Source organism: Nomia melanderi, chromosome 8 (genome assembly GCF_051020985.1).
Source record: "Nomia melanderi isolate GNS246 chromosome 8, iyNomMela1, whole genome shotgun sequence".
In the NCBI taxonomy this organism is placed as follows: domain Eukaryota; kingdom Metazoa; phylum Arthropoda; class Insecta; order Hymenoptera; family Halictidae; genus Nomia; species Nomia melanderi.
In genome coordinates, this window is record NC_135006.1 from 1998738 (window position 1) to 2026716 (window position 27979).

At 35.4% G+C, this 27979-nt stretch overlaps 2 protein-coding genes across 11 annotated transcripts in view; one reads left to right on the plus strand and one right to left on the minus strand.

The window, feature by feature from the left end:
• On the plus strand, positions 1-26287 carry LOC116426523 (uncharacterized). Its single transcript, XM_076369965.1, has 11 exons — positions 1-209; positions 2377-2430; positions 3288-3375; positions 4474-4683; positions 6977-7229; positions 8291-8639; positions 9471-9827; positions 23012-23209; positions 23766-24707; positions 24828-25346; positions 25432-26287. The coding sequence occupies exons 1-11, from the start codon at positions 150-152 to the stop codon at positions 26239-26241; spliced, it is 3840 nt and encodes a 1279-aa protein (XP_076226080.1). The 5' UTR covers positions 1-149; the 3' UTR covers positions 26242-26287.
• Positions 20392-27979, minus strand: part of LOC116426526 (bestrophin-4) — an 11339-nt gene continuing 3751 nt past the window's right edge. For 9 of the 10 annotated variants that reach the window (XM_031975591.2, XM_031975586.2, XM_031975585.2 and 6 more), the window contains 4 exons: positions 27894-27974; positions 27673-27824; positions 27405-27539; positions 26283-27320 (listed from right to left, as the gene is read on the minus strand). In XM_031975591.2, coding sequence (XP_031831451.2) covers positions 26696-27320; positions 27405-27539; positions 27673-27824; positions 27894-27974 — 993 coding nt within the window. In that variant the 3' untranslated portion in view covers positions 26283-26695. Of the gene's footprint in view, positions 21477-26282; positions 27321-27404; positions 27540-27672; positions 27825-27893; positions 27975-27979 lie in introns of those variants that run through there. The other variant, XR_004234929.2, reaches the window with a different exon arrangement.

Here is a 27979-nt window from a genome sequence, read left to right on the forward strand (position 1 = left end):
AGGCGGAAGCTTGCGTAGACAGGGAGGGTGCAGTCGCCTCAGACGTCTGCTAGATCTTAATACTTCGCGTCGGGCCTTCCCTTTAAGCTTTCCGTTTCTCGTTCGGTTGCACCTTCGATTATTCTTCCCTTCGGCGACGACCGTCCACGATGGCTCTCGATGCCACCGAGAAAAGTTACATCCTGGACGCGAGGAACAGCTACGAGGATGTGAGTAACGAGCTACCCCTAACCGTCCTATCCGCACTGTGCGATCCTTCGGCCTCAAACAGACACGTTCGCGACGAGCTTCGTCGAGCCGAGTATTAAAACAGAATTTTTTGTCCTTCCACCTACTCGATACGAGGATTCTGAAGGAATGAAACGAACGGTTTTGCGTTTCTCTCAGGCGTAGAGCTAAAGGGGTAACTGGATTACTCGCGTAGAGTTTTGTCGTGTTACGGTTAGCGAGTCGCGCGACGAGCATTCCTTTATCTGTCGATCAACGGATCTCTGCAATCGGATGATTCATTATACCTCTCGAAGGTTGATTAGATCGCGGCCGTTGATTGAACGGCGATAATGAGGCCGACCGTGTCGGTGGCATCGGAATTTAATGGAGGTGTTAATTGCGGGGCCGGCGGTCGGGATTGGCATTCCGGGATAGTTGGTCCCGTCGTTTTCCTAGCGATGTAAAAATGTATTTAGGTGTTCGTTAACCGGTTGGAATTGATGGTTCGCTCGTTTCTTAGAGTTGACGTACTGTTCATTTGGTCGGTTTGTTGTAACGGGTAGTTTTTTCGTAGGGGAAGGTTTTGTTATGTAAGAAGGGACGAGCTGGAGACGTTTTGGCGATGCAGGCTGGAAAGTTATGATTGAGATCGGACAGGGCGAGAATCGGGGGATTCTGCGAAGTATGACTGTACCATTGCAACAAAGAAAAATCTATAATTCATCGTACGTGTATATAGACACTCGACTGTCTGCGTTTCTGCGTTTCGCCGACAGGGATGAACATTTGTATTGTGAACTTGGGAATAGCATTGTATTTTTTGACGTTAGTTCAATTAATTATATATTTTTATTGATGTTTATATGGAAGGAACGTAGAATTATCGAAAAATTGTTGTTTAGAGGGAATCTCGTTAATTTTCGAAGAGTAGTATTCTCTTTTTACAAACGAGTTCGTTGTTCAGAGATTAAAAGTACGGTATAGTAATCATGCACAGTGAACGAAGTATCAGTGTGCGATAAGGTCTATTTTGTTTACAAGTTGAAGGAACTCTTATTGAAATAGATAAATACTCGTCGAGTTGCAATTTTTGTCGATTGGTTTTTGTAATTGATGAGTCGTTTGAATGTTCGATAGTTATTCGTGATTTGAAACTAGATTCAGATATAGTTAGTCGTACGTGACAAGTAGAAACCGGTAGTTATAAAAAGAAAATTCGATCACGCGACTAATGTTTACATATATTACACAAGAAACGCACGATTACTTTTAGCCACCGCTGTATTTATCTGACGTTGAAATGTTTTCTTTCGTATCTTCGTACGAAAGTAGATATATTTCCTTAATTGCTAATATATAAAGATTAACGAAGCGAGACAAATAAAAATAGATAAGAGTGCGCCGAGTTCATTGTTTACACGATGAAGGAAATTACCGTCAACGCTTCGTGAAGTTTCGCTTAAACTGAAGTCTGTAATTAAGCGCGAACAACAATGCACCGCTTAATGAGTTTCCCAAGGGTTTATGGAATCTGTGTTATATACAAATTTACAATTTTCTGGTAATACATACACGCATTCGAGGTCAATTTACGCTTTTACATTTATTTGATGGTGAAAGGATGACATTTGTATGAAACGAAAATGCTACGAATGAACGAACAAATGAATCATCGAACCGGGAGACATATAAACGGAACAATTGGTGTATTCAAATTGTTCCAAGGGATATCAATAAAAATATATTACTCAAATTTTGGCTTGTATGAAATTTCTAAAAGTTTTCTTTTACGATACGAAATATTTTGCAATTTCTGTAATTCCATAATACTCTAATACTTCTATTTCAATACAAATTTATAGAATATTAATGAATGTATGAAATACATTTTCAAATTAAAGGAAATATTAACCATACTTTATGGTATTGGGGAATGTAATGTTTATAACAGTTATTAAAATATAAGAATAATGTAAAGCAAGGTGATGCAAACAGAATAGGCTAAAGAATAAAGAAAAAAGATTATATATATATATACTTTCTCTGTATAATAGACTATAATTATTTATGTTTAGTTTATAATATTAGTATAATTACTAAGCTTTTTTCCAAAATTACGATGACATTGTAGAAGTTAAAATTCGTGTTAATTTTCCTTCTAAATAGGGCGGCAGTCTCGGCTCAGAAGAATCTTACGATGATATGAGACAATTAGTCGGGGTAAGAGACAATTAATTATCTAATTAGAGTCCACTATTTGCTGGCTTGAGTTCGTTATACGAATCTACGAGATCAGCATGATTGCATGAGTTCACATTAGAATCAAATCCGCTACCTTCCTCCGTCGCTTTTTACATCTTCAGATGAAACATTTACATTAATAATGATCGCTCGCTTACAAAACCGAAAGTAGAAATATCGAAAATAACTATTTAAGTATTCTTATTTTACTTCGAGTCCCTTTCATTCTAAGCATTTACAATAAGGCAAAAAGCATTAATTTAGTTTTTTAATTAAACGAAACAATATTATCTCTCATTCCCAAACGATTTGCCAATTAACGTTATTAACACTTTGCACTCGAAGCTGTTTCTCACTGACATTACCAGCAACTCGAAGTAATTTTAATAGAAAAAGCGTATTAACATATAAACAAAGAATACGCGCATGAAAAGAACAAGTCATAGATGTATCTTACTGTTTCCTATCGATTATAGATATAAATGTTATATAATATATTTAATGACAAATTTTAAATGGCTCTTGCAACGGAGCCCGCGAGTGCAAAGGGTTAAAAAATACATATTTCTTTCTTTCTCCAAATTGAATAGAAAAACCGTGCGTACAGTAACTTTGTTTCTCATTCGATTGTAAGTCATAATTTATAATATTCAAAGACACCGTAAGATTAAAGATCCCCTGGATAGTTCGAAATCCCTGGGCACCGAGGGATGTTTTTTTAGAAACAATAACGCGTGATCGATCGATCGTTCACGGCATTGTCAGTTGCTCAATACCGTTTCCGTTTCCCCGAGCCCTTTATTATTTCTGGATACCAATAAAATCTAATTTCCCAGGACAAGAAGGAGGAATCCGGAAAATTCAATACTCTACCTCTGGCCAGTTTTAATTTTATCAACTCCATTATCGGCAGTGGCGTTATTGGTAATTTGATCATGTGCTCGAACAATAAACTCTTAAATGTCGAAATCACATTGTACGTTATATAAAAACAATACTCGGTTTCCACATCGGTAAACAACATCGTCCGGTGTATACAAACCCAAGAATGCGTAATCAAGTAAAATCATTTGCGAAAGAAATTGAAACGTGCCACACACTGTATATTAGGTTGACCCGCAAGAGAAAATTAAAACGTGGAATTTACGCCTTTGGCCTCGTTTGAATGCAGGAATCCCCTTTATCCTTGTTTCTTCTTAGACGTAATGCATAACTGAGCGGGAACGTTTCGCGTGCCGAATGATTCAGAGATGATTTATCAGAATGATAATCTTATCTACCAGAAGTTACGCGACACAAATCAGAGCACGATAGTGTTCTGGGTACGCTGGATTCTCCTTTATTGATTTTATCTTCCAAGAAAAAGCTGCGATGCTTCGTGAGAAACGAAAGCAACCTTTTACTGTAATTAAAAGTGACGTTTACAGAGAAGAAACTTAGGATCGTGTCGAGATTATTGTTTAACACTGGGTGTACGGACATTTATAGTTTATTCTATCGCTTTCGAAGAAGTATGATATTCGTTTACTTAGATTCCCAAAATCAGACGTTGTGAAAGTAGACGATTCGGATACGTTGTCCGTGTGATTGCGTCGATCGAAATTGGCGTAAATATTTAGCAAATAATATTTATAATTTGCTAATACTCGAGAAGAGTATTATTTTTCTACGAATGATTTCGACGTTTAAAGTTTAATAGTACGGTAATTACGAGAGAAAGATTAACCCTTAGCACTCCAGGTGGTTTTGTAATTTATCAGCAACTGCAACTAATTTTTATGATATCCCCAGTGAAAATGAGAGATGCTATAACATTCCTTTAATCTTTTATTTTCCTTCTCAGTAGAAAATTCGGATGTGTGGAAAATCGAATAATTTTAGGGTGGTTTCTTTGATTCGTTGAAATATTTGATATTAGAACTGGCGCGATATTGGAGCCTACAGAGTTCAAAGGGTTAATGTACAGTAAAATAATATCACATCGAAACGGACAATGGATTCTATAATGAAATACTTTTTTAGGCATACCATACGCCCTCCATCAAGCTGGATTCGGCCTCGGTATCGCATTGTTGATAGTGGTAGCCGGCCTGACTGATTATTCTTTAATTCTGATGGTCAGAAGCGGTCACATCTGCGGGGAGATGAGCTACCAAGGTTTAATGAGGGCCAGCTTCGGTCGTCCCGGATTTTATATTCTCACAACTTTGCAGTTTTTTTACCCGTTTATAGGTAAACAACCACATTTCCATAGTAATTCGCGTGATTCCCTGATTAACACACGTTGAATGGCCTGGCCGCCAATAGGTGACCCCAATGGGTGACCCCCAATCAAATTCAATTACTGTGGTTCGTTCAATGGAACGTCGATTATACGCAAACATTTCTATATTACAAATAACGTTATTATTGAACGTGCAATAATGATAATAATTCGATTCAATCAAATTATTTAATATTATATTCCTTCTGTTTTGTATAGTTCGCACTATGGAATCGTGCGGCATTCAACGTGTTAATGATAATAATTCATACACCCGTCCTTCGATTTACGCGTAAATTGTGACACTGTTTATACGGTGTTGTTTATACACGCGTTGTGAATTTAGTTTAAATGATAATTATTGTTACAACCGAATAAGATTTATTTTTCTTTGCCAAAATGTCAGTTATTACGTTTTTTTGTTGAGCGACGCGGAAGTAAATGTGCACAACCTTGTATCGGCTTCTCTTTTTAATATTTTTGATTTTCATTCGCGTAAAACGAGTTCACGTGGAAGGGACACTTCGTGTAAATGGAGGGACCGGTATATTATATACACAGTTATACTTCGACAATTCCGTATTACAAAAATATGCCACTTTCATATCGTATATAGTAAACAGTATTAATAATTTTAATATGTATATAAAATTATTTATTTTTATACTATTATACATAATATTTGTGTATTATATATTATTTTTATTTAATTTATATATACTAATTTATATATATTTAACACATTGCGTACCGGTAATGAGAAATCTCGTTTTTATATAAAGACACTTAGCTATGCAACTTCGCTAATTACCACAGTATTGAGAAAATATAAAATTTCATTCGAATTGATTATCTATTTAAAATATATCACATAACAATATGATATCTGAGTTTTTTTATGTACAGTTGATACAAGTTGATCTCAGTGAAAATTGCCATCCGCGCAATTCAGTTTTCTGAAAATTGGCCGGTACGCAATGTCTTAATATAATATTAATAATTTTATATAATTACATCGCAAATGTCCGACATTTTATTCATTGGTCACGGTGCGTGCTGTTCCCAATTTCCATGTTCACCCACGCGATACACGTTCAACCCCGTTTATAATTTTCAATTGTCACTGCTCTTCACCCGCGCAGCTCGGTGACGTGATCCAGTGATAATTACCGAAGACGGTAATGTCGCTCACGCGATTATATCAATTATCCGGGAACAAAAATCTCCTGAAACGCTTTCAGCGTTTTGCAAGCGCGTGTTGTTACACCGACGTTAAATTACTAACGGCAACGCAGGTGACAATTTAATATCCAATTCCGTATTGGAATTTTAATAATACATTTTGTAACGAACCGTGACGACAGTGGATGAAATGTTACGTAGAGTAATTCCGAGTGAGATGGCCCAGTTTCATTGACATTATCGGATATCTAAATTTTCACTTGTTTCTAGTGGTATACTGAATCTTGCACAGAGACATATTTAACCCTTTGACCTACAGTATCGTGTCAGAATCGTGACGAAAATTTTCAATTGTATTCGATGAACCTAAATGTTATTCATTATTTTTCAATATAAATTGAATATTTATATTGAATCATTTTCTGCTGTCAATCGTTATTCTTTAGAGCAAAGGTACATGTGAGATAAATATGAAATTCGTTTCTTTGTCTGATAAACTATTAATGATAAAGTGGTTTCATCGAGTACAGTCATGAAAGAAATCACAGGACAAGGGGTTAACTATTTCTCTTATACATATTCAAACAATGAATATAGCAAATATATTTTCTTCGTAGATATTAGGTTGTTTAAGTTTCTTTCGCGTTCTATCCGCAATACTTAATCGGGCAGTAATTTTAGGAAGGTGTTGTTACAAGGTTCCCGAAAAAGTGAAATGAGGTTATAAATCAGAATGAATTCTGTACAATTTAATGACGCAACGTAAAACATACAATATCACGCGTCCATTGTGCATTTATAAAGCGAAAGAAACATTAGGTACAACCTAGTGACAACGATATTTATGTTTACTAATAGTAAACAATATTTATGTTCATTAATAGTTAGTCACTATCGTTATTAATAGTTAAGTTAACGATATTTACGTTTATTAATATGCTTCTTAACAGCTATGTTTCTTTTTTAAAAAGTGGACCATCCACCCGACTTACCCTATAGAAAATCTCTCAAACGAGATGCGCATATTCACTTAAAGAAACGACCCTTAACGGTCTGAGTGAAGTCCTTTGTCTCTTCCAGCGATGGTCTCTTACAACGTTGTTGTCGGCGATACGGTCACGAAGGTTTTAATAAGGGTGACTGGGATGAGCGAGACGAACATCTTCGCTCACCGACAAGTGGTCATCTTCTTCGCGACGATCTGCATTACAATACCGCTGTGTCTTTACAGAAACGTCGCCCGTTTGGCCAAGATCTCCTTCCTTTCTCTCGTCTGTGTCGGTTTCATTTTGTTGGCCATTTTAATCCGAATGAGTACGATGTTCTCAATTGTGTGAGTATTCCTACGATTGGCGTGTTACATCTCGATTCATCGATTCGTAGAACACACCGCGAGAAGGAACTATAATTCCGTTTTTGACCTCGTTGGCCGGTTCAAAGCGCGACGTTACCGAGGGAACGATACACAATAGAAAGCACAATTTCTTATTTCTCTATTCAACGCTTCGACTGCCATGTAAACACTCGTCAAAACTGCCATGTACTAGAAACAGTTTTTTTTTCATTAACCAGAAACTGAGAAGTCAAGGTTCCTCTTAACCCTTTGCAGACGAATGTCGACATTTCGATCAGATGAAACGTTCATATTTGGAATACTAAGTTGCAAAAAAATGATTTAATTACTTGAACGGCAAGTGATCAGTGTATAGTTTCCTTTTTACTGTTGTTTAAGCATTCGATGTTTAATTTAGCTTCAAATGTTCCAAGCTTTGTGTACTTTAAAGTCTTCGTCCATAAAGGGTGAATAATTGCTCCACTATCTTTCTTATATCTCGCATATCCAAAAAAATCCAGTTTGTTCGATACGTCACCAAGGAAATTAACCCTTCGCGGACGAAGATTCTTTGAAATGTAGAAAACCTTCAACAGATGAAGCTAAATATACATTGATTGTTCAAATAATAGTAAAAACAGAAACTACATGCTAATCTCTTGCTGTCCGAGTAATTAAATCATTCGCCTGTGACTCAGTCTTCCAAACATGAATGTTTCATCTCGCCGAAATTCGTCGACATTCGTCGGTAGAGGGTTAATTGTCCGAGTGTCTGTGAAAAATAATGTCACCCGAATTCAGGTGGCGTGACAGTCAAAGTGTTAATCCTCTTCTTGAATGTATCGGTATTAGAATATTTTTAATATCGATTTATAGTGTCATCGGACTTTTGGAGAAATATACCATATATTTGTGGAAACTTTCTGATCGTTTGTAAATCGCGCGGCGTAAAGTTTGACGCGTGGGTTCAAAAGGGAAACTTTTTCTCCCCCGTTCCAGTGCGAACGAACATTCACACGGTTTCGGTTTCTGAGATCGATCAAACATGCATGAACTTCCAGGCCATGCCAAGAAGATAGCTGGCGATTCGCGAACTTCCCCGGAGTAGTGCCATCCGTCGGGATTATGGCATTCGCCTTTATGTGCCATCATAATACGTTCCTCATCTACGAGTCCATAGAGAGAGCCACCCAACAGAAATGGGACGTCGTCACCCATTGGTCTCTTTTCACCTCGTTCTTGATCGCGGCCGCTTTCGGGATCATTGGGTATGCGACGTTCACGTCGTTTGTCCAGGGCGATCTTATGGAGAATTATTGCTGGGACGATGATCTAATGAACTTCGCGAGGGTGATGTTCAGTGGAACCATTCTGCTGACATTTCCTATCGAATGTTTCGTCACGAGGGAGGTGAGTCACTGGTTTTCAAATGTCACTTTCAGTCACGCTTTTTATAGACTTTATGCACTATTCACAACATGTGCACATTGCGTCAAATATTATTCTTTCCGATGAAGGTCTCTTTACAGTTTCTTTATCCTTCTTTCACTTCGGAAGTAGCAAATATTTTCTCGCAAGATTCCCTCGACAATGTTTAATAATATTGACGCTGGAACTATCGGGCTGCTAGATCAAAATGACTTATCGCGGATTGCCTTTTTCAATGATTGAAAATACATCACAGATTCTTTTATACGAGATTACACATGTTTATAATGTGATTTATAATTTTACATTTTATAATTTAATAATGCGTATTCTACAGTATTTAACACCCTTTGCACTCCGGAAGTGTTTCACTAGATATATTCATTTTCTTATGAAACAGACGATCAAGGAGCGAAGATCTTTTTGTCTCGATAATTCACGTACTAACGCGTCATACGAAGCTTAATATTAAATATTACATTAGAATAAATACACGCCAGCAATTTGCCTAGAAAACTACATAAAAGTCACTTTCTTAAATTTCTAAAAATATCGAAATTATCAATGAGTCAATCAATTTCCAACTATACGGCAATTCCATTTACCAAACTAATTTAACGAACTACGCATTCCTCGATCTCTTAGATCTCTCTCTCACACACACACACACACACACACACACACACAAAATTACAAGTCCATCAAACGAATCCATCGAGCCGAGCAATGAAATATCGCGTGCACACATCGTATCCAGCAATCGAACGGTCAAAGTAGAAAGAGAGACCCAAGGCCACTCTGGTTCCCTTGCAGGTGATCCTAACGGCGATCAAAGGGACCGACGAACTGGAAGACCACACGGCGTACATCCCGAATTCGGACCGGAAGTACCTGATCATCACCCTGTCGATCGTAACGGTGGCGTACCTGATCTCGATGTCCACGGATTGCCTAGGCGTGGTCCTTGAATTGAACGGTATCCTGGCGGCGGTGCCCTTGGCGTACATCCTCCCCGGCCTCTGCTACCTCAGACTCGAAGAGGGACCACTCCTGTCCCCGAAGAAACTACCTGCCCTCGGTCTGATGACCGCCGGCGTGTTCGCCGCTGTCTCCGGTCTGCTGCTGTTGATCTTGAACAGCGACACGTCCAGCTCCTGCGTGCACGGAAAGGTAATGCCATATTGTATCGAGAGTTCGAACAGCACGAGCTGGAACACTACCTCGAAGAGCACCGACTCGATTTAAATGTTAACTGTGCCGGGTGGACGGGCGCTTGTCGGTACTCTTCGGAACGGAGAAATGCACACAAGAAGCGAGGGTCGTGCCGAGGCTCGGTCTCTTTCCCCCGCGATTCGAACGGGAACGGATGCATCTCAGAGAAGCACGGAACTAGAATCAAAATGAGAAAATCAAACGACACTTTTCTTTCGCTTCCGCAACCGGTGAACGTTACATCCTTGGCAGACAGTATTCGACGATCGTTAGCTGCTGAGACGTATTAACGCTTAACCGGCTTGGCGTTAACCCCTTTGTCCTGTGATCTACTTTCGCGGGTTGACGATCAATTACTTTATCGTCGATGATTCGATAGGAAGAGAGGGATTCGTGCTTGACATATTGCGTACCGGAAACGAGAAATCTCGTTTTTATTTAACACGTTCACACCGCTGCTGTAATTTCCACTCTTTTCCATTTGGCGGCTGAATTCTAAAAATTGATAAAAATATTGAAATGATCGATAAGTGAACTAATTCTCAACTATACAGCAATGTTTTCTAATTACCAAATCATTTGACGAGCCGCGTATTCGATGCTGCACACCGTCTAATGAGCCATCAATGGTACACACTGTCTAATGTGATATCTCACTGTGAGCCACCGGTGGTATACGCCGGCGTGAACGTGCGAAACCTATCGTTGTAATTTAGCGAACTACCGCACCGTTTAAAGGAATATTAAACTTTATTAGAACTGATTGCTTGTTTAATAGTTATGAGATAATAAGATATTTGAATATTTTTCATACAGCGATACATCACGAGCTTATAAGTTGATCTCGATCGAGAAATCGGCCAGTTTTCTAAGAATTAACCGGTACGCGATGCGTTAACCTGTGTCTACGTTTGCTTTGAAGGTTGAAGGTTGATAAACAGAAATATTTCATTCGATAAATAAGATTTAGGTTCGTCCTATTTGATCGGAAATTTTCGAGAGTCCAACTCGATGTTATAGGAGAAGGGGTTGACACTCGTTTAAACTTTGTTTTAGATCGAAGTTATTAATCGCAACGAATTGCTTCGTGGATTTGTTTATTAGACAGTGATAGCTGTCATAGAACGATAATGATCGTGTTGAATATAATCAAACTAAGTAAGCTTAGAAGATATTGCCGACCGTCAACGGAAATTCTCTCGTTTAACCATTGGCTGGCTAAGTGTTAAATGTTTCCATCAGCGATCAGAGAGGTAGAAGGAAATAGACGTTTTTTGTTTAACGAAAATTAACCTTTACTCGTGAAATAGCGTATGTGAGAATTGAACTGTGATTGGAGGAAGTATTCAGAGATTTTTAGACGTTAAACGAAAGCGATCTGAACTCGTATGATCCTTTTCAATGTAATTCCTGCATTCCATTGGATTTTCGAATATTCAAGTACTCGCACAAGAACGTTCGTTATCCTTTCCTTCAAGTACCGTTAACGTTTCCATTGTTATATCCTTAATAACCGAACAACAATATTTTCGGAATTCTATCGTACCGTGTATCATTTCACGATGTCAACGTTGGCTCATCGGACGAAATACTTTCTGCCAGGAATAGCGTGGAACCCGTCACGCCGAACTATGGGATAACGAAACAATAAGAAACGTTGTATGTTGAATGAAAGTAAAGTTTATGGCAGAAGTTTAGACGCAACGTACCTTGAACGTTTATAGGCATTTATCTGTTGAATTTACCAGCATTTATCTTGTTGAACGCGTGAAATTGAATATTTTTTTAACGAAGATTATAGACAATATCGTATTAATACGGCTTCCGTTGAACCGATTATTTTCCAATCAAATCAAACAGTCGGCGGGGAACAGTTCATTCGACAATATCTTTGGAAGGTGAATCGATATATTGGGTTGGCAACTAAGTGATTGCGGATTTTAAATAAGATGGAAAATTCAAAATTTTTGCTTAAAAATATAACTTTATTCAATTAGGTATCGCCCGTTTTTATCGATGACCTTTCGCCATCTTTCAGGCAGTGTCATAATTCCTTGTTCATGAAACTTCTTATTTTTGCCAGCAAAAAACTGAATTAAATTGTGATTTTACATCATCGGCTTCATTAAAAATTTTACCATTTAAGGTGTTCTGCATGGAACGAAATAAATGGTAATCCGAAGGCGCAAGGTCAGGGCTATATGGTGGATGTGACAACACATCCCAACATAGTTCCAATAATTTTGTGCGGCTTTGCATTGTCGTGCTGGAAGACAACACCCTTACGATCTGCCAATCCTGGCCACTTTTCTTGAACTGCATTGCTCAGTTTGGCGAGTTGTTGAACGTTCACGTTTGAATTAATCGTTTGGTTTCTTGGTAAAAGTTCAAAGTACAGAATTCCTTTATAATCCCATCAAACTAACAGCATAATCTGTTTTTGGTGAATCTCAGCTTTTGGTGTCGTCTGGGCTGGTTCATCTCGCATCACCCACGATATTTTCCGATTAACGTTGTTACAAACTATCCACTTTTCGTCGCCAGTAATTAGTCGTTTCTGAAATGGATCAATTTTGTTGCGTTTCAGAAGTGAATCCCAGATGCTAATGCGTTGCGTCAAATGAATTTCCTTAAGCTGATGAGGGACGCCATAAATCGCGTTTCTTGACATAGCCAAGCTGTTTTAGTTCTTTTTTAATGCATGTCACCGGAACGAAGTTTAACAAACCAATTCTAACACTGCCTTTCTTTCAAGGCTTCGTTCCCATATACGGCACGTAACTTCTTGTGTGCTTGTGACGCGTTTTTGCCTTTTCGGGAATAATACAATAACATAGCTCGAAATGCACGTCTTGTTCTTCCATTTTCAAATTGGCATAAAAATCAAACTAAATAACTAATCGATACAATTCTTTTATTAAAGTAAAGGTGGAAGTCCGAACAACAAGCAAACAATATAGATTAGTTGCTTCGAACACGTTGACAAAACAAAGGAATATGCGAAAACCGTCTATTGACAAAATCCGCGGTCACTTAGTTGCCAACCCAATAGAACGTATCGGCAGCACTGCTGTCATTTTATATTATTGCATCACTTCGGTCAATTCGTTTTCACTGCACCTTCGTTCGGGCCGAGGCGAGTGCATCCTCCTCGATTAATTAACGCTTCCTTCAGATGCACACCGTGTTACGATGTTAAGAAAGCGATTCGTTTGAGTTTCGACGAGCAATAGATTACTTATTAGAGGATCCACCGAAGTCTCCGTTTTGTAAATCGCTTACTTGGCTGTTGTAAACTGAAATCAACGCGTACCTGGAATGGAGGAGTGTTGTATAGGGGAAAAGATGAAAATACGTACAATTAATTGAGATAGAAGGGAATACATAACACGCTACATAGTTTGTCAGGCTAAGATCGATCGTGCGGTCAGGAATTGAAGAACGACGACGAGTCGTTACATTGGGTTGTAATTAATCGGCGAGATTCGGAGCTAGTTGACTTAAACAGAGTTTACTCGTACATTAAATGGGCACAGCGCATTGAATTATTTAAGAGGTTTAGATACATTTGGCAGTATTAACTTAAATTGTATTTAATATACATACATATACATACATACATATATATATATATATATATTAATACATACCACTGAGCATAGCTGCCAGTAAACAAATGTTGAAAGACGCGTTGTACTGTTCAGTTTGTCGATCGATATAATACCGCTTTCTGTCTAAAGAAGTCATCAGCGAGACAGTCGAGCGAATTTCGACGAGAAGAAAGTATTTGTTTCTGTGATCGTCAACGGGATTAAACATAACGAACATGAAAGTCAGGACTGTACCCTTTTGTTTTCGACGATGCTTATGTAAGTGCATTTACGTTGATAACGAGGCTGGAAAGCGCGAAGTGAACTCGATGTAATTGAAACTATTATTTGTCGATAGAAATACTCACTATGATCAGATAACAAATAACATTAAGCTGTTACTGACACTATTTTTCGAATCTTTATCATAGGGGCATATATACAAACATACATACATACATACATACATACATACATGCATGCATGCATACATAGAGACATACACACGTACATACATGTATATATATACATATATAAAACGCGAGAATGGGTAGCGTGCCCGGATTTTGTATTAAAAAAATAAGAAGGATAATTGTTTCGTATTATATTTAATACGGATTCCACATCTAGTCCTTAATTTCCATGGTTCCTCTTTAATGCCATCGAAGAAACGCGATGGAATTTTATTTAAAGTTTTTCTTTTATGCCACGAACGAATATGGCTGTAGGTGTACCAACGAATTGTCTATAATTTTTGGATAAATTCGATACTTTCTGTCGGAGAAATTTGAAATCTACGTTTTTCGAACAAATGTTCATGCGTTGTTGTCAGTGATTTTTTAGACCAAGTAATACGGTTAGAAGATATTCTGAAATTCAATGATCTTGATGTCTTGTCGAGAAAACAGCGGATTGGTACACCTAATAATTCACGAGAACAAATGTTTCAATTGAATCGAAGAACAATCAAGCGTGTCGTGAGAATTCATTGATTTTTATACTTGCTTGTTACTTGTTCAAATAATTATGATTGTAATGTTTGTATTAATAAACGTGAATTCTTTTTTTAATACAAAATCAAATTGTTTGCTTTCCGAGAAGAGATTTAGATGTAACAAAGTAAACGTGTAAGGATGTTTCTTCGATTTGGTGCAATCCAGAAATGAGGTATTCGAAAATCGAAATTAAGGTTGCTCGCGATTCGTGTTTCGAATATTTTGAACGTTTCTACACTTCAGAACTGTCTAAAGAAAACGTGGTTCGGTTAAATAAGAGATTGGTCGAATTAATTTCGATCCGATTCTTGAATTGTATCAAATTGATAGTCGAATATCTGAATTAACAATTAATTACCATAGATAAAATTGTTTAACGCGAGATACAAGAGTACCACGCGTCTCTGTGCTATCAAGTCTTAAGAAACACGATGTATTAGGCCTAATAAGTATTAATTAATATAAACGAACGCTAATTACTAGAGGAGAAAATGAGAGAACAACAATCAGAGACCACAATAACGAAAGTATTTAATTAAAAAGTTAATATCGGAACGATCCATTTAAATTTGAACGTTCCAGTCGATGTGTTTATGGTAAAAGGTTCACTCAAAATCCTACCGGGTGTCCGTGCATTTGTACATACTGTGTTATAAGTGTATCTATATGTGTATTCAACTTTCCGCCTATCTATGTAGATCATAAATATATTAAATACTCTGTCATGACGCGAATGAAGATACATCACGTTTTATAAAATATTTATAAGCGTTCGTTTACGTGAACTTCAAATAGATTAATTTTCGTTCGACACGATCGATCAATTAAATGTACAATGAAATTATTATAACGAATAATGAAACAAGTACCTACTGGACATGTCAAAAAAAAAAAACAATAGTGGATCGTAACTGTGTCCACTAAAATATTTTTTCGGTGCTTACAAAATACTTCCATCAGCTTCCATAGAAGAATATTAACGTACGAACTATTTTTACTGTTTTAGACTGAACTATTTAACACTAAACGTGCCACGATCGATGAAATGACTGGTTTTAAAATTTGATTCAATATTCTGCAATTTACTTTTGTCCATTCAACCCTATATCAATTCTTAGATCGTTCGATTAATTAGTTCTCTAACCCTTTGCCATTCCTTCCGTTGTTATTTTCACTAAAAGCAATTTATCCTTTAACTTGTTTACCTCTATTTAACAACCAGTTATTCGACTGGTTACGGTAGGAACAGGTATATAACGGTATACCGGTATATTTAGTGTTAAAGTAAATTAGTTTTTCGAATATATCGAGAACACGTAATAATTTTGTTCGCATCGCTATACTATGAGATCGCGGAGAAGCTAACTCTGGCAACCAACTTTCTCGATGATAAGTCTGCACGAACTTTTTATATCGGTCTGGATAGAGTCACCTTAACGTAAGATTTTCTTCTTCCATCGCGTGCCTGTAGGGATGTCACTTGATGGCTAGCCTGAGGAACGTGGATCTAATCGGTCAGTTCTCATTTTTCTTATAATGCTAATCTGCTATTCGTCAATTCGATGATGCGTAACCAATCGAAACTATATATAAAAATTAAACTATAAACAGCGCGGGACGCAGTCGCTCCAGTGCTACCCTACTGGACATCAAGCATCCCTCAAGTGGTCACGCGAGCACGTACGATACGCGAGATCGTGTTCGAATCGTTAGGAATAGCGAGCACCGAGCAAATCGCAGAAAATTTCCGAAGCACGCTCTTTCTAGGATAATCGGCTAATTTCCAAACGGCGCACGTTACGAGTCGACGCCGTTAATTCTTCACGGTCCTTCATCGTTCCTAGCGCGTTTCATTCAGAGCACGGAAAAAAGCCTAAAAAAAAATCGACGAATCCGAGAATAGAAGCAAACAAGAGTACACCTTAGATAGTTTTGTAAATTATAAATTGGAAAGCGAGGGGCGCGGCAAAGGTATTTGCCGACCGGGTGTAAACTTTGATTGGCCACGCGTGGCCATGAAATCGCGCGGCGTTCAACGTATTAATGATTACACTGCATTGCATCAGTCAAACTGGATATTAGGTGCGTTATTTAATAGATATTTTTTACGCTAGATTTATTAAAATGAAATAAGTTGATTGAATTTCGTATAAGAATAATATACTTAATTTTTTCCATGTAAATTATTTATCTGAAATTACTTGCGCCCTCGGGTTGGCGTGGCCCCGCCGAAAGCTTTCGAAACTTTGGCGAAGTAAACGTACTTAAATTTCAATATCACCGTAGAGAGGTGTAGCGTTTAGGGTATTGTACTCGCGATCGTGACGAGAATCGCTGCGCGAATGGTCAAGGATAATATTCCGCGGACACTCGGTACCCCTTCAATCGAACCGAAGTCGAGATCGAAAGTCGGAGATAAATAAAACCCGTTAGAAAAGAAAAAAAAAAGTACACAGTCATTGTCGACAATCGTGCACTGCAGACCAAGAACCAAGCGAAAATTCCGGAACAAAGAAGTGAAGTTCGACATGTTCCGCGGAGAGATTGAAGCGATCGTGGAGATGAAACAGGTTCCTAATTCTCCGAATACTCGAGTCTTTCATTTCTAATCGCGATCGTATTTTTCTATGATTGATCCTCTATCGTCTTCGACGGTACAATTAACCACCGAAGCGGATGTTACCTAATTACGTTTCACACTTCGATTCCGAACACGTGATTCCGCTTGTTCTTTCGTTGAAAAGATGCGACTAGAGAATTTTAGAGAGGCACGACGAGATTCGTTATCTATGGATCGGAAACTAATTTTTCTCTTGCATAGTAAATTTTGATATCTTACTTCATTCTTCGACAATTATCCGCGTAAAGATTATTTCTACAAGTTACAACGTTCATTGGAATATTTGTAAATTCGTTTATAAACGAAATGTACAATATAAATATACGAATTCATTATTTAGTACACGTTTTGAAAATAAAGCGCTTTTTATTTGTTTATTGGTTATTTGCTTCGATTTAACCGTGTTGTAAATGTTTGCGAGAAAACCTAAAGCGTCCGAATTCGAATGTAAAGTATGATTGAAAATTGTCCGAGATTTATGGACTTTCGATTGATTGATTTTCCTTTCCAATCGATAGACTTTTTTCAACAGCACACACGAACACATACGAACACCAAATGCATAAAGGGAATAATACGAGATATACTTTGTACATAGCCGGTCTTTTTTCCGAATTAATCACGCGGTGCAATAAGTGATTGTGATCTAACCCGATAGATGTAACAGATTCCACGAGCAGGTATTTTTCTCGCGGAGAACGAGAACGGAGTTCAGTTTCCTCCCGTAACGTCGCGCGACGTGACCAGGAGGGAATTGTACGAATACTTTATTTTTAAATGAGACAAACGCAGATTCATTATTTTTCGCGAGAATAATATAATATACGAGGTGTCGCAGAAATGATTAACGCCTGATTACTCTTTCATTATTTATTGTTAATTATAAAAGATACAACAGATCAGAGATAGAAAAATATTAAAGGTATATTAAAAAAAAAACTAACAATAAATTATTTAACGGATATTTCGTAGATTATAAAATGCAAAATACAGGAGAAACTTTATTCCCATGAAAGTACCGTATAAATTGTTCTATTTAAACGAAATAGAAAATGATCATGTCTATTAGATGATTCTATTCATAAAATAATGCGAAGGTGCTGTGATAATATCTGAGAAACTTTCCTTTAACACTTTGAATGCCGTACGATTTCACGTGTATTTCGAAGTACACGAAATAAGAAAAATACGATATCTAATTATATAACGGTAATTATTTCTGGTACACCTTGTACATAAATACGTTACGGTCTTACAAATATATCCAAGATTCTGTCGACAATTTATTGTATACCGTTCAACGTTAACGTCGACGAGACCCACGAAAACTCCATTACACAAGAATAACGAATAATCATCCGGAGGAAAAGCAATAGTAGGTTACCGAGTAGCCAGTTAGTTGACAATTACAGATGTATCGAGCATTATTCGCTTTGAGGAGGGAAAAAGAAACAAGCACAAGATTGTACAAACCTCGAAAGCATAGCAGAGACAGGATGTAGAGCAGGGATGTCCAACCTTTTGGTTTCCTTCTTGAAAGAAGACGGGTTGCTGTGGGCCGCGCATAAATTAACTCCTAAACGATTTTCTACGAACACTTTGCTGAAGAGACTGTCTTAACCCTTTGAACTCTGTAGGCTTCAACATTGCACCGGTTATAATATTAAACATTTTAATGGATCTTAAAGAAACTACCCTAAAATTATTCAATTTTCCACATATCCAAATTTTGTACTGAGAAGGAAAATAAAAGATCGAAGAAATGTTATAGCATTTCTCATTTTCGTTAGGAATACTATAAAAATTAGTTGCAGTTGCTGATAGATTACAAAACAACCTGGAGTGCTAAGGGTTAAACTAACATTTTTTTCCATCAAATACTGAATTACACATCGGAGTTTTAAATACTAAAAAAAAGAAACAAAACCACATGTCAATCTTTCGTTGGTTGAATAATGAAATTATTGATTTGCAGTTTTTGATTTTAAATATTGAAACTCGCAGTGGCCATTGCGGCGACATTCGACCGCAAAGAGTTCACAGCATATTTAACTTGTGTTAGTTGTATGATTAATGGATCTTTTAGTCGCAACCTCATGTTGGACCGCATTCACAACCGTCTTCGGCCGCGGGTTGGACAAGCCTCGCGTAGAGTGTAGCAAATAACGTTTCTCGCGGAAGATTTCGTACAATTCTCGTTCGAGTATGTTGAGTTGAGTCGAATTGAGAATGTGATTGAGACCATAATTTCATCGGTGATATAAATGTGTAGTTACAATCTATTAACTTTACCGTTAACAATTAACCAATATTAAACACGACTCTTTGAAATCCACCAACAACCGTGCCATCGCGATTAGTCCGCGGTCGTTTATGCAAATCCTCGTTTCGCACGATCCGTTCTGTGAAAATCAGAATCAGATTACAATTTACCTGACACGCGCGAGAGGAATATATTTTATCTTTCACTAATTAACAATCGATTCGTTTAATTGCTTCTCGAAGTAACAGTGCGATATACGTATAAGGGAAGAATTGGTAGATGACGATGTCAAGGACATTTAAAGGTCATCAAGTCGTGTAACGAAGTAAGACAATACTTGAGAAATTTGCTAAATGAAAATTGAAGCTTAATTAATTATCTAAATCGATTCGAATGAAAGGGAAATCCTACATTTTACAAATTTTTTAATGGAATTTATATGAATCGTATCTATACTACACACAGTCAAACTATAAAGTTAACAAACGTTTCTAACTTGATCTTATTTTGAATATGTTATCGCGAATAGATTAAGAATCTTATATAATTATTATATACACGGATACGTGGAGCATAATAAGAAAAAATATCTTCGTGAAGAATTTCATGGAATTCTCAATTTATTGAAGTTTCTGGAAGAAGATAGATCTCTGTTTAAAATTCATCTCCGTGAGTTATTGAAAAATTATGTGACCAGCGAAGTATGGCAATCGAACAATAACGGTTGTTCGCAATAAATAGAACAGTAGGGTTGAACGAAATTACAATGACCTTAAAATATCCTTGATTATTGGTTCTAGATTTCCCGTGCATGCGCAATTCCTTCGTTTCGATGCACTTGTTCAAATTACGTTCGTTTATAAGTGAAAAGCAGAACATTTTGTGTCTTTTTTTTTAATTAAATGCACTTCTACACGTAAATATTTCATAATGGCAATTATATTGAACTTGAACTGACGAAATAAAAAAAAGTGGTTTTGGATTATTACGTGGAACCGCGAAGAACATATTTTACCTTCATCGATAGATTTATCCAGCAAACAGAATATCATGAACACTTTGAACTAATCGACACATAAACGATGAAAAAGTGGACGCGAATCATTTCATAAATATTTTTTTGAGCGCCATGCGAAGATTTCCATGCTAATGCCATTGTGATACTTTATCCGTTCCGTGGACGACTCATGTATGCGACGAGTGTATCGATCTTTATACATATATTTTTATATTACAATCTTTGTAATCGAACTTAATTAGAATTACTTGGAATCATTTTTATATTGCAATAACATTGTACAATGTGAACGTCTGACCTTAAATTTATTTACAGGTGCTTGAACAGCGATGTGCAAATTATTACGCTCGACTGTGAAAATAAATGTAAGAAATAGGAATTCTATTTATAAATGACATTTTGATTGCTACATTTGAACATTGAACCATGTAATAGAAATTAAACCATGCGAAAATATATACTAAAACGTTTAAGATAATAACTGATAACGCTCGTGAAAATGTCAACCGTTTAACATATTTATCTCATATTTTCTTATTGCTATACTAAACCTGTAACTTCAGAAACATTTATGTAATTAATTAAATGACAAGTTCTTAAAATTTCTTTAAAACTATAGCAACCTTTGAGAAACAGATTGAGTTAATAATTTGCGCATATCTGTAAATGTGTATGCCTTCTACTATGATCTTTAATGTTAAGTTACTGATATGGGGGTACTGATATGCAAATACCATTATCGTCTTATATAAAGATGTAATAGATATCGGTACTCCTTTGTCTGAATTGTATATTTAACACTTACACTTTCTATATTGATAAAATGAATCTTATTCATAGACTGCGGATCTTCGTTTCTTGTAAACTTTTGGCACTTCTACTGAATTCATTAATGAAAGAATTATAATTCTATCCAATCTTTTCGATAAAGCTATTATTTCACTAAAACGTCCGCAGTCTACCTACTTATTTTTCCATCGCGTACAAATGAAATGATTTACATGTTGATCCTCGAGTTTCCATTGAACTTTCTGCATAAGTGATTTAAATCCTGAACTTTATGTGTACGGAAGTCGAACTGTCATCAACGATCAACTTGTTTATCGTTTACACAACACATTCTGTAAAAAAAACATACAAATTGTTTAGTAATAGTTTCAATAAAAAAATATCGATTGGGTGAAAAATTATGACTTCTTGACACTTTCGGGTAACCGTCACTGTTCGAGTCATTAATACTACGAACGTTCACATTAAACGTGTATCTAGTAAAGTATTATGTGCATATTTAACAAATTTAAATTGCGGTGAAATTTCTTTTCTATCTAAGGTACAGTTTTACAGCTTTACATTTATCGTGATAATATATTTTGCAAATAAAAGGAAATATCAATTCGCGCGTTAAATTGGAAAATAGTAAGTACGTTATTTGAATTCAAATAATACGCGCATGCGCGTCTGACGCACTGTGTAACGTGATGATTGATGGTATTATAATTATTTAAAAGCGTGAAAACGCACACTGGCGTGCATTGATTTTGAATTTTAATATTATACAGATCAATGCAACTGCTTTTCTAAAAGTAACAGTTTACAATGATTGTACTTTATATTATTTTTCAATATTAATGATTGTTTTCTGCATACTAATTCTTTATTGCTTAACTGCATCATGTAACACACTGAAACACCTATTATTCCTTCATTCGAATACTTAATTGTTGATATCGTATAAATATACGTTAAGTTGAACTCGAAATTATGAACATAAACCTGAAAAATGTCATGAAAGAAAACATTATGATTCTAATTTGAATTTCGCCCTTATTACAGGCACGTTATAAATATAATCGAAGGATCCTTAAATAAATGCAACTGTATTTACTCTGTGATACGTGTACAGACCGTATACTTGTACATGTTTTGTTGAATATGTCTATACTCAAAATCTATTGTAACGTTGATTGCACTTAAGTAATAAATTCGAACAATAAAAAATGCAAAATATTTCAAATTATAATGAGTACTCGTTTACCTTTATTTCCTAACATTTCTTTCTAATTCTTATTCGTATTCTTTATACATCTTTTATGTTTATTCTTAAACATAAGAAAATGATTTATTGCTTGTTAACTGAACATAGAGGTTAGGAAGAAAATGACAAGTAAAGCATTACAAGGAGTATACAAATTAACATTACTATATAATGTAGTATATAAAATGTAACAGTTAATAATAACAACACTTTTGCTGTTGTTTTCACAAACAACTAAAGCAGCCACTATTTTTTTAAATGTTTAAATTGCAATGAATTCACTGTAACGTGAATATATATTGTATAACATTAATTTCTATAATATCTACGTAGCATTCTAAAACGATTTAGAATTTATTAACGATTCATACTAATTATTCAAACCTATTTAACATAACAAAGTATGTATTATTTTTACATTATTTTACGTTAATTAAATTATTTCCTATACCCTATTATAAAACCATTATTTATTATAATAATTCGATTTTCTAATATTAGAAATGCACTAATTAACAAATTCTTTTGTAATATAATTTCACAGATCCTGACAAAGCTACTTTACAATAATTACAAGTCCATTCAGCATCAAAAATGTCAAAAACATCCTCGATTTCCGAGGAGGGGAGTTCGAGTCATAGCTTAACTTCCAAATGCATTAAAATGGAAATTTCAAACAAGGATAAGCTAGTTGATACATATGAACAGATCTACGAAGATAAGTGTCGAATTTGTTTAAAAAGAGCTGTTGAAATTTGTGAACTATTTCGAAATGGAGACGCTATTCCTCGTAAACTTATGGCCGTTGCTTCCGTACAGGTTAGTTAGTCACTCTTTTTATCATAATACCATTACAAAAGTGAATATTTTAAAATACAATTTCATTTGTTTATCTTTTAATGTATCATATTGTAGGTTTTGCGTGACTTTTGAAAAAGTTCTTAAAGTGATATAGTTTGTGCTGTTTACTCGAAATGATTGAATCTAACGAGAATGGATAACAAACTAATTTTAAATTTTAAACGCATGCAGATAAAAAATTACTGTTTTTTAATTAAAATTCACTATATTTTTTCAAATGTTTTATTGTAAAAAGCAATTGTTCATATGATATGTTATATATAAAATTTTACTTTGAAAACTTTTTACTTTTTGTTGTATGTAGATAATATTAATTTGTGGTAATATTCTATTAAATTTATTTAATACTCGTATTTATAAATTCAACTGTACTATATTACCTGTTATTCATCTTTAAATGAAGGTTTATTTGTTTACAGTAAACCATTTAACTTTAATAACAGTGGCAAACTATATAATAATGGGTATCGAACGTTTAATTATCATTACAATAGTACATGTTTTATACTTCTAGGTAGAAGAAGGAGATGGTTTGCCACCGGTGATCTGTTTGCCTTGTAATCAACGTTTAGACGCGTCTTATGACTTTAAGTGTCAAATACAAAATACTGATGAAGAACTCCGTCGAATTCTGAAATTAAAGTCCTCTTCCAATGACTCGGATAGCGGCGCTAGCATAGTCTCAGCAATAATTGCTGATGTGATATCTAATGTTATATCTTCTGAAAAGGAAAGCACAGAAAAGCAAGGAGAGTGTTCTATAAACTTTTGTTCTGATAACTTTTGTTTTACAAAGGATGATACCTCTTTTTGTTTAAGCACAGAAAGAAATTTATTTTCCTATGAGAAAGAAACGCAAAGTCAATTAAATGAGATAGAACAGAATAAAGCCGCAGAGAATGTGAATGTTTATAAGGATCTTTTAGCAGATGCTGTAGAACAAAGTAATTTAATGAAACGAGAATCATCCAAATTTAATGAAAAGAAGGGAGACAATAAAATAAATAATTCTGTAAAACCAGAAGAGTTATCTTTGTTGAATGAACGTGTAGAAACAAAGAAGGATACTTCAATTAATGATGATGTAAATAAAGTTGAAGTATCAGAAGATCAACCAATATTGGAAGAATCATCAAAAGCGGATAGTATACAAGATGATGAAGAAAAATCTCTTATATCACGCACAAATAGATTACGATGTACACAGTGTATTAAATCCTTCCATACGAAAATGGCATTGCGAAGGCATGCAATTGTACATAAACGAAAAACTAAATTAAGATATGTTTGTTACATTTGTGATAAACAGTATTCCACCCTTGCGAAGGTAAAAAATCATGTTGCAATTTGTCATAATACAGATAATAAGAAGGAAGATATTAATGATAGGAGAATTAGTTATGAACAAGAAAAAGAAATAACAAATGTACAGGATAAAAAAAATAAAAATATTCAAGTAAGTCTATATTAATTTTTTAGATGTTAATATGAAAATTTATTTTTTATTTTTCCTTGTTATTTTTCTGTAATTAGTTTGATAATAACACAACAGCACTTATTTTTTTTTATATTTTAGGACAAAAGAATAAAAATGCAAAAGAATGACGATTCCTTAAAAGAACAACGAAAAAATTTAAAATTTACTTGTAATGTGTGTTCAAAACAATTTACTTATCAAAAATCTTTTGTAACTCATGTTAGAAATCATCCAGAGTATAAATCCGAAGAAGCAGATGAAACGTATCAGTGCTCAGAAAAGGAAAGATCTGTAGAAAATGTTGAAGAAGAAGAAGATAATGAAGAGGAGGGAGATGAAGAAGATGAAGAAGATGAAAACCTTCCCGCTGAGAGTTTACAATGTACTCAATGTGGAAAGTTATTTGCAACGAAGAGAAATCTGAAGAGGCACCTCTCTACACATAGTGGATTAAAATACACATGTGCAACTTGTGGTAAAGGATTTTCAAGAATAGATAAACTAAAAGATCATGAACAATCAAAGCATAAGGGTCAAATATTCGATAGCTCTGATTTAGATGATAAAGATGACACAGACAGTATAAATAAGGGAAATTGTTTAGAAGGTAGAAAAAAGGTAAGTACCTTTTATAATATAAAATTGAAAGTAAAGAATTCTTATATTTAAAAATTACTATTATAAAAAATAAAAATATTTTTAGGATCGTCACAACAGACCACATAAGTGTGCAATGTGTCCCAAGTCCTTTGCACAGGCTCAGTCTCTAACGAATCACATGGAACGCCACACGCGTGTTAAAGAAACTCAAAAAAGGTTTCTTTGTGAGGTGTGCAGTAAATGTTTTGCTCAGAGTGGTTCACTTGTTGCACATATGCGTACACATACAGGAGTTAAACCCTATGTTTGCAACGTGTGCAGTAGAGCTTTCACGAAGAGCACTTACTTACAATTGCATCTCCGAACACACAGTGGAGAGAAACCTTATATTTGTCAGTATTGCAGTAGAGCCTTCGCGCGTGCAAACACATTGGCACGTCATATAACAATGCACACAGGAGAAGCAAAATATCATTGTCAAATTTGTACAAAATCATTTAGAAGACTGACCTCGTTAAATGAACACACATATACGCATACTGGTCAACGACCATATGCATGCAATATTTGTACAAAGAGATATAATAATGCCGGTTCCTTATATGCACACAGAAAAAAATGTAAGGCGAAACAACTATCTACTACTGCGTTTACAGTTTCTGTGGAAAATACTGGACCAGAACAGGATGTAAATGTGTCACAAGTTTTGATCTACTCGCAAAGAAAGCTGGTGGAAGATGCTACTGTTGGACAACCTACGCCTACGCCGCAATACATGATCGCGAATGTGCATAATCAAAAAAGTCTGGGACCGAATATTATTCAACCATTTGCGATGGAGGACCCAAATGTTTATACGGTTAATGCGAAACAATTTAAGAATCCCTATTATACAATTTATCCAAATATGTAAGATAATAACGTGTGCGGAAAATCGATTAAAAATGTCTTTTTTTAGAGATACCAGAGTACTTTTTATTTTACTTTTAAAAAATGATGAAAACAAATATGTAGGTGAAGACTAAATAATTTAAGGTAAGTACAGAATTGCTTCTAAATACGTATCCTTTTTTAAATAACCATTTATAGAATTTATGTTGCCATGTATTCAATATTAATGTAATTTTGCATTGACATCGCTGTATAGTTTCGAATAATTTAAAAAACATGTAATTTAATTAATGTTAAAAACATTCATGAATTTATATCTTTGCTAAATAAGAAAAAATAATTTATATTCTTTATATGTTTCCTTACATCGATTTAACTTTAAAAATAGTATCACATTTACATATTTTAAATTTTTAGACTCACTTTCCTTTGTCAGAGGAAGTTGGTTCATCAACATGTGTATCGTTCGTTGGTTCCTATGAATCATCACCTAAATGTTTTAAATTAGGAGAGCTCCTTGTTTCAAGCAATATTTCTTCAACAGGTGATGCATCATCAGGCGTAGTTTTTTGCGGTCGCGTTTTCACAACTCGTGTCCATTGAATACCTTTTTTTGAGGGAACTTCTATAGATTTGTGTCTTCTCACCATATGTCGAGGGCGTTTCGCTTTCAACGGTAAGTTTACTTGTGGCAGTTGTAATTGACTACCCATCACTTCTGGGGATTGATCTGGAGTTACCTCTAACATGGATTTTCTACAGTCTTTTGAAATATATTCTTTCCATGGGTTGATACTACTATTGTATACTGTGGGTGTATCTATGATTTGTCTTGTAGGACGTGATAAGTTGGATGTGCTTGCTGAAGACTGTAAAATAATCTTGGGACTTTTTGTTAGTGCAAAGAATGGTTTCCGATTTTGATCGATCCGTAATGATGAATATTTTGTTGGAAATCTTCTCCCAGTTTCTGTTATCGTTTTTGATCGTTGTTCTGTTTGAGTAACACACGACGATGGTTCTCGAATATCAAATTGTAAAATTGTTTCAGAGTGACTTTGATCAACCGCTGTAGGTGTTTCAGGATACAAGTTGATCTGGCTGAAGCAAACGAATCTAACTTAATGAGACTTCATAGCTTAGTTTACTTTCATCTAATTCTAATATTGTTCTGTTAAAATTTACCGTCTTTCACACGTCGGACTATCATTACCATGAATGGTTAAACTCATATTTGATGTATATAATGACGTTCTCATTTCTTCTTCGTCTTCCTCTATAACATTTGGTAAAAACATTGTTTGCTTTTCTTCTGGAACTCTGTAAATACCAATTACCCGTAGAAGTATCAATTAAGAAAATTAATTATAGTATATTATCCAATTTTAATAAAAAAAGTACTTTATATTTTAAATAGGTTTTAACAGTATAAAAGGTAGTTATAAATACTAACGTCATGTTAGCAACACTACCACGGTATGTTTTCTTTTTATGAACAGCCGCCGCTTCTGTGTATGGCAGAATTAGATTCTCAGCGTCAAAGTAAATATCTTTGACTAATGGTGGACATCGATTCATTAGAGTATCTACTCCAAGATATGATACCTACGATAAATACAAATATAAAATATCCAAAGAATTAGTATTACAGAAAAAAAAGAAATTTGTAGTCACTTTTGTATGGCGATCAATTATCCAATTCAACTCAAAGTCTTCGTCATCTTCTCCAAATGGATTGATTAACTGTTCTGCTACCTATT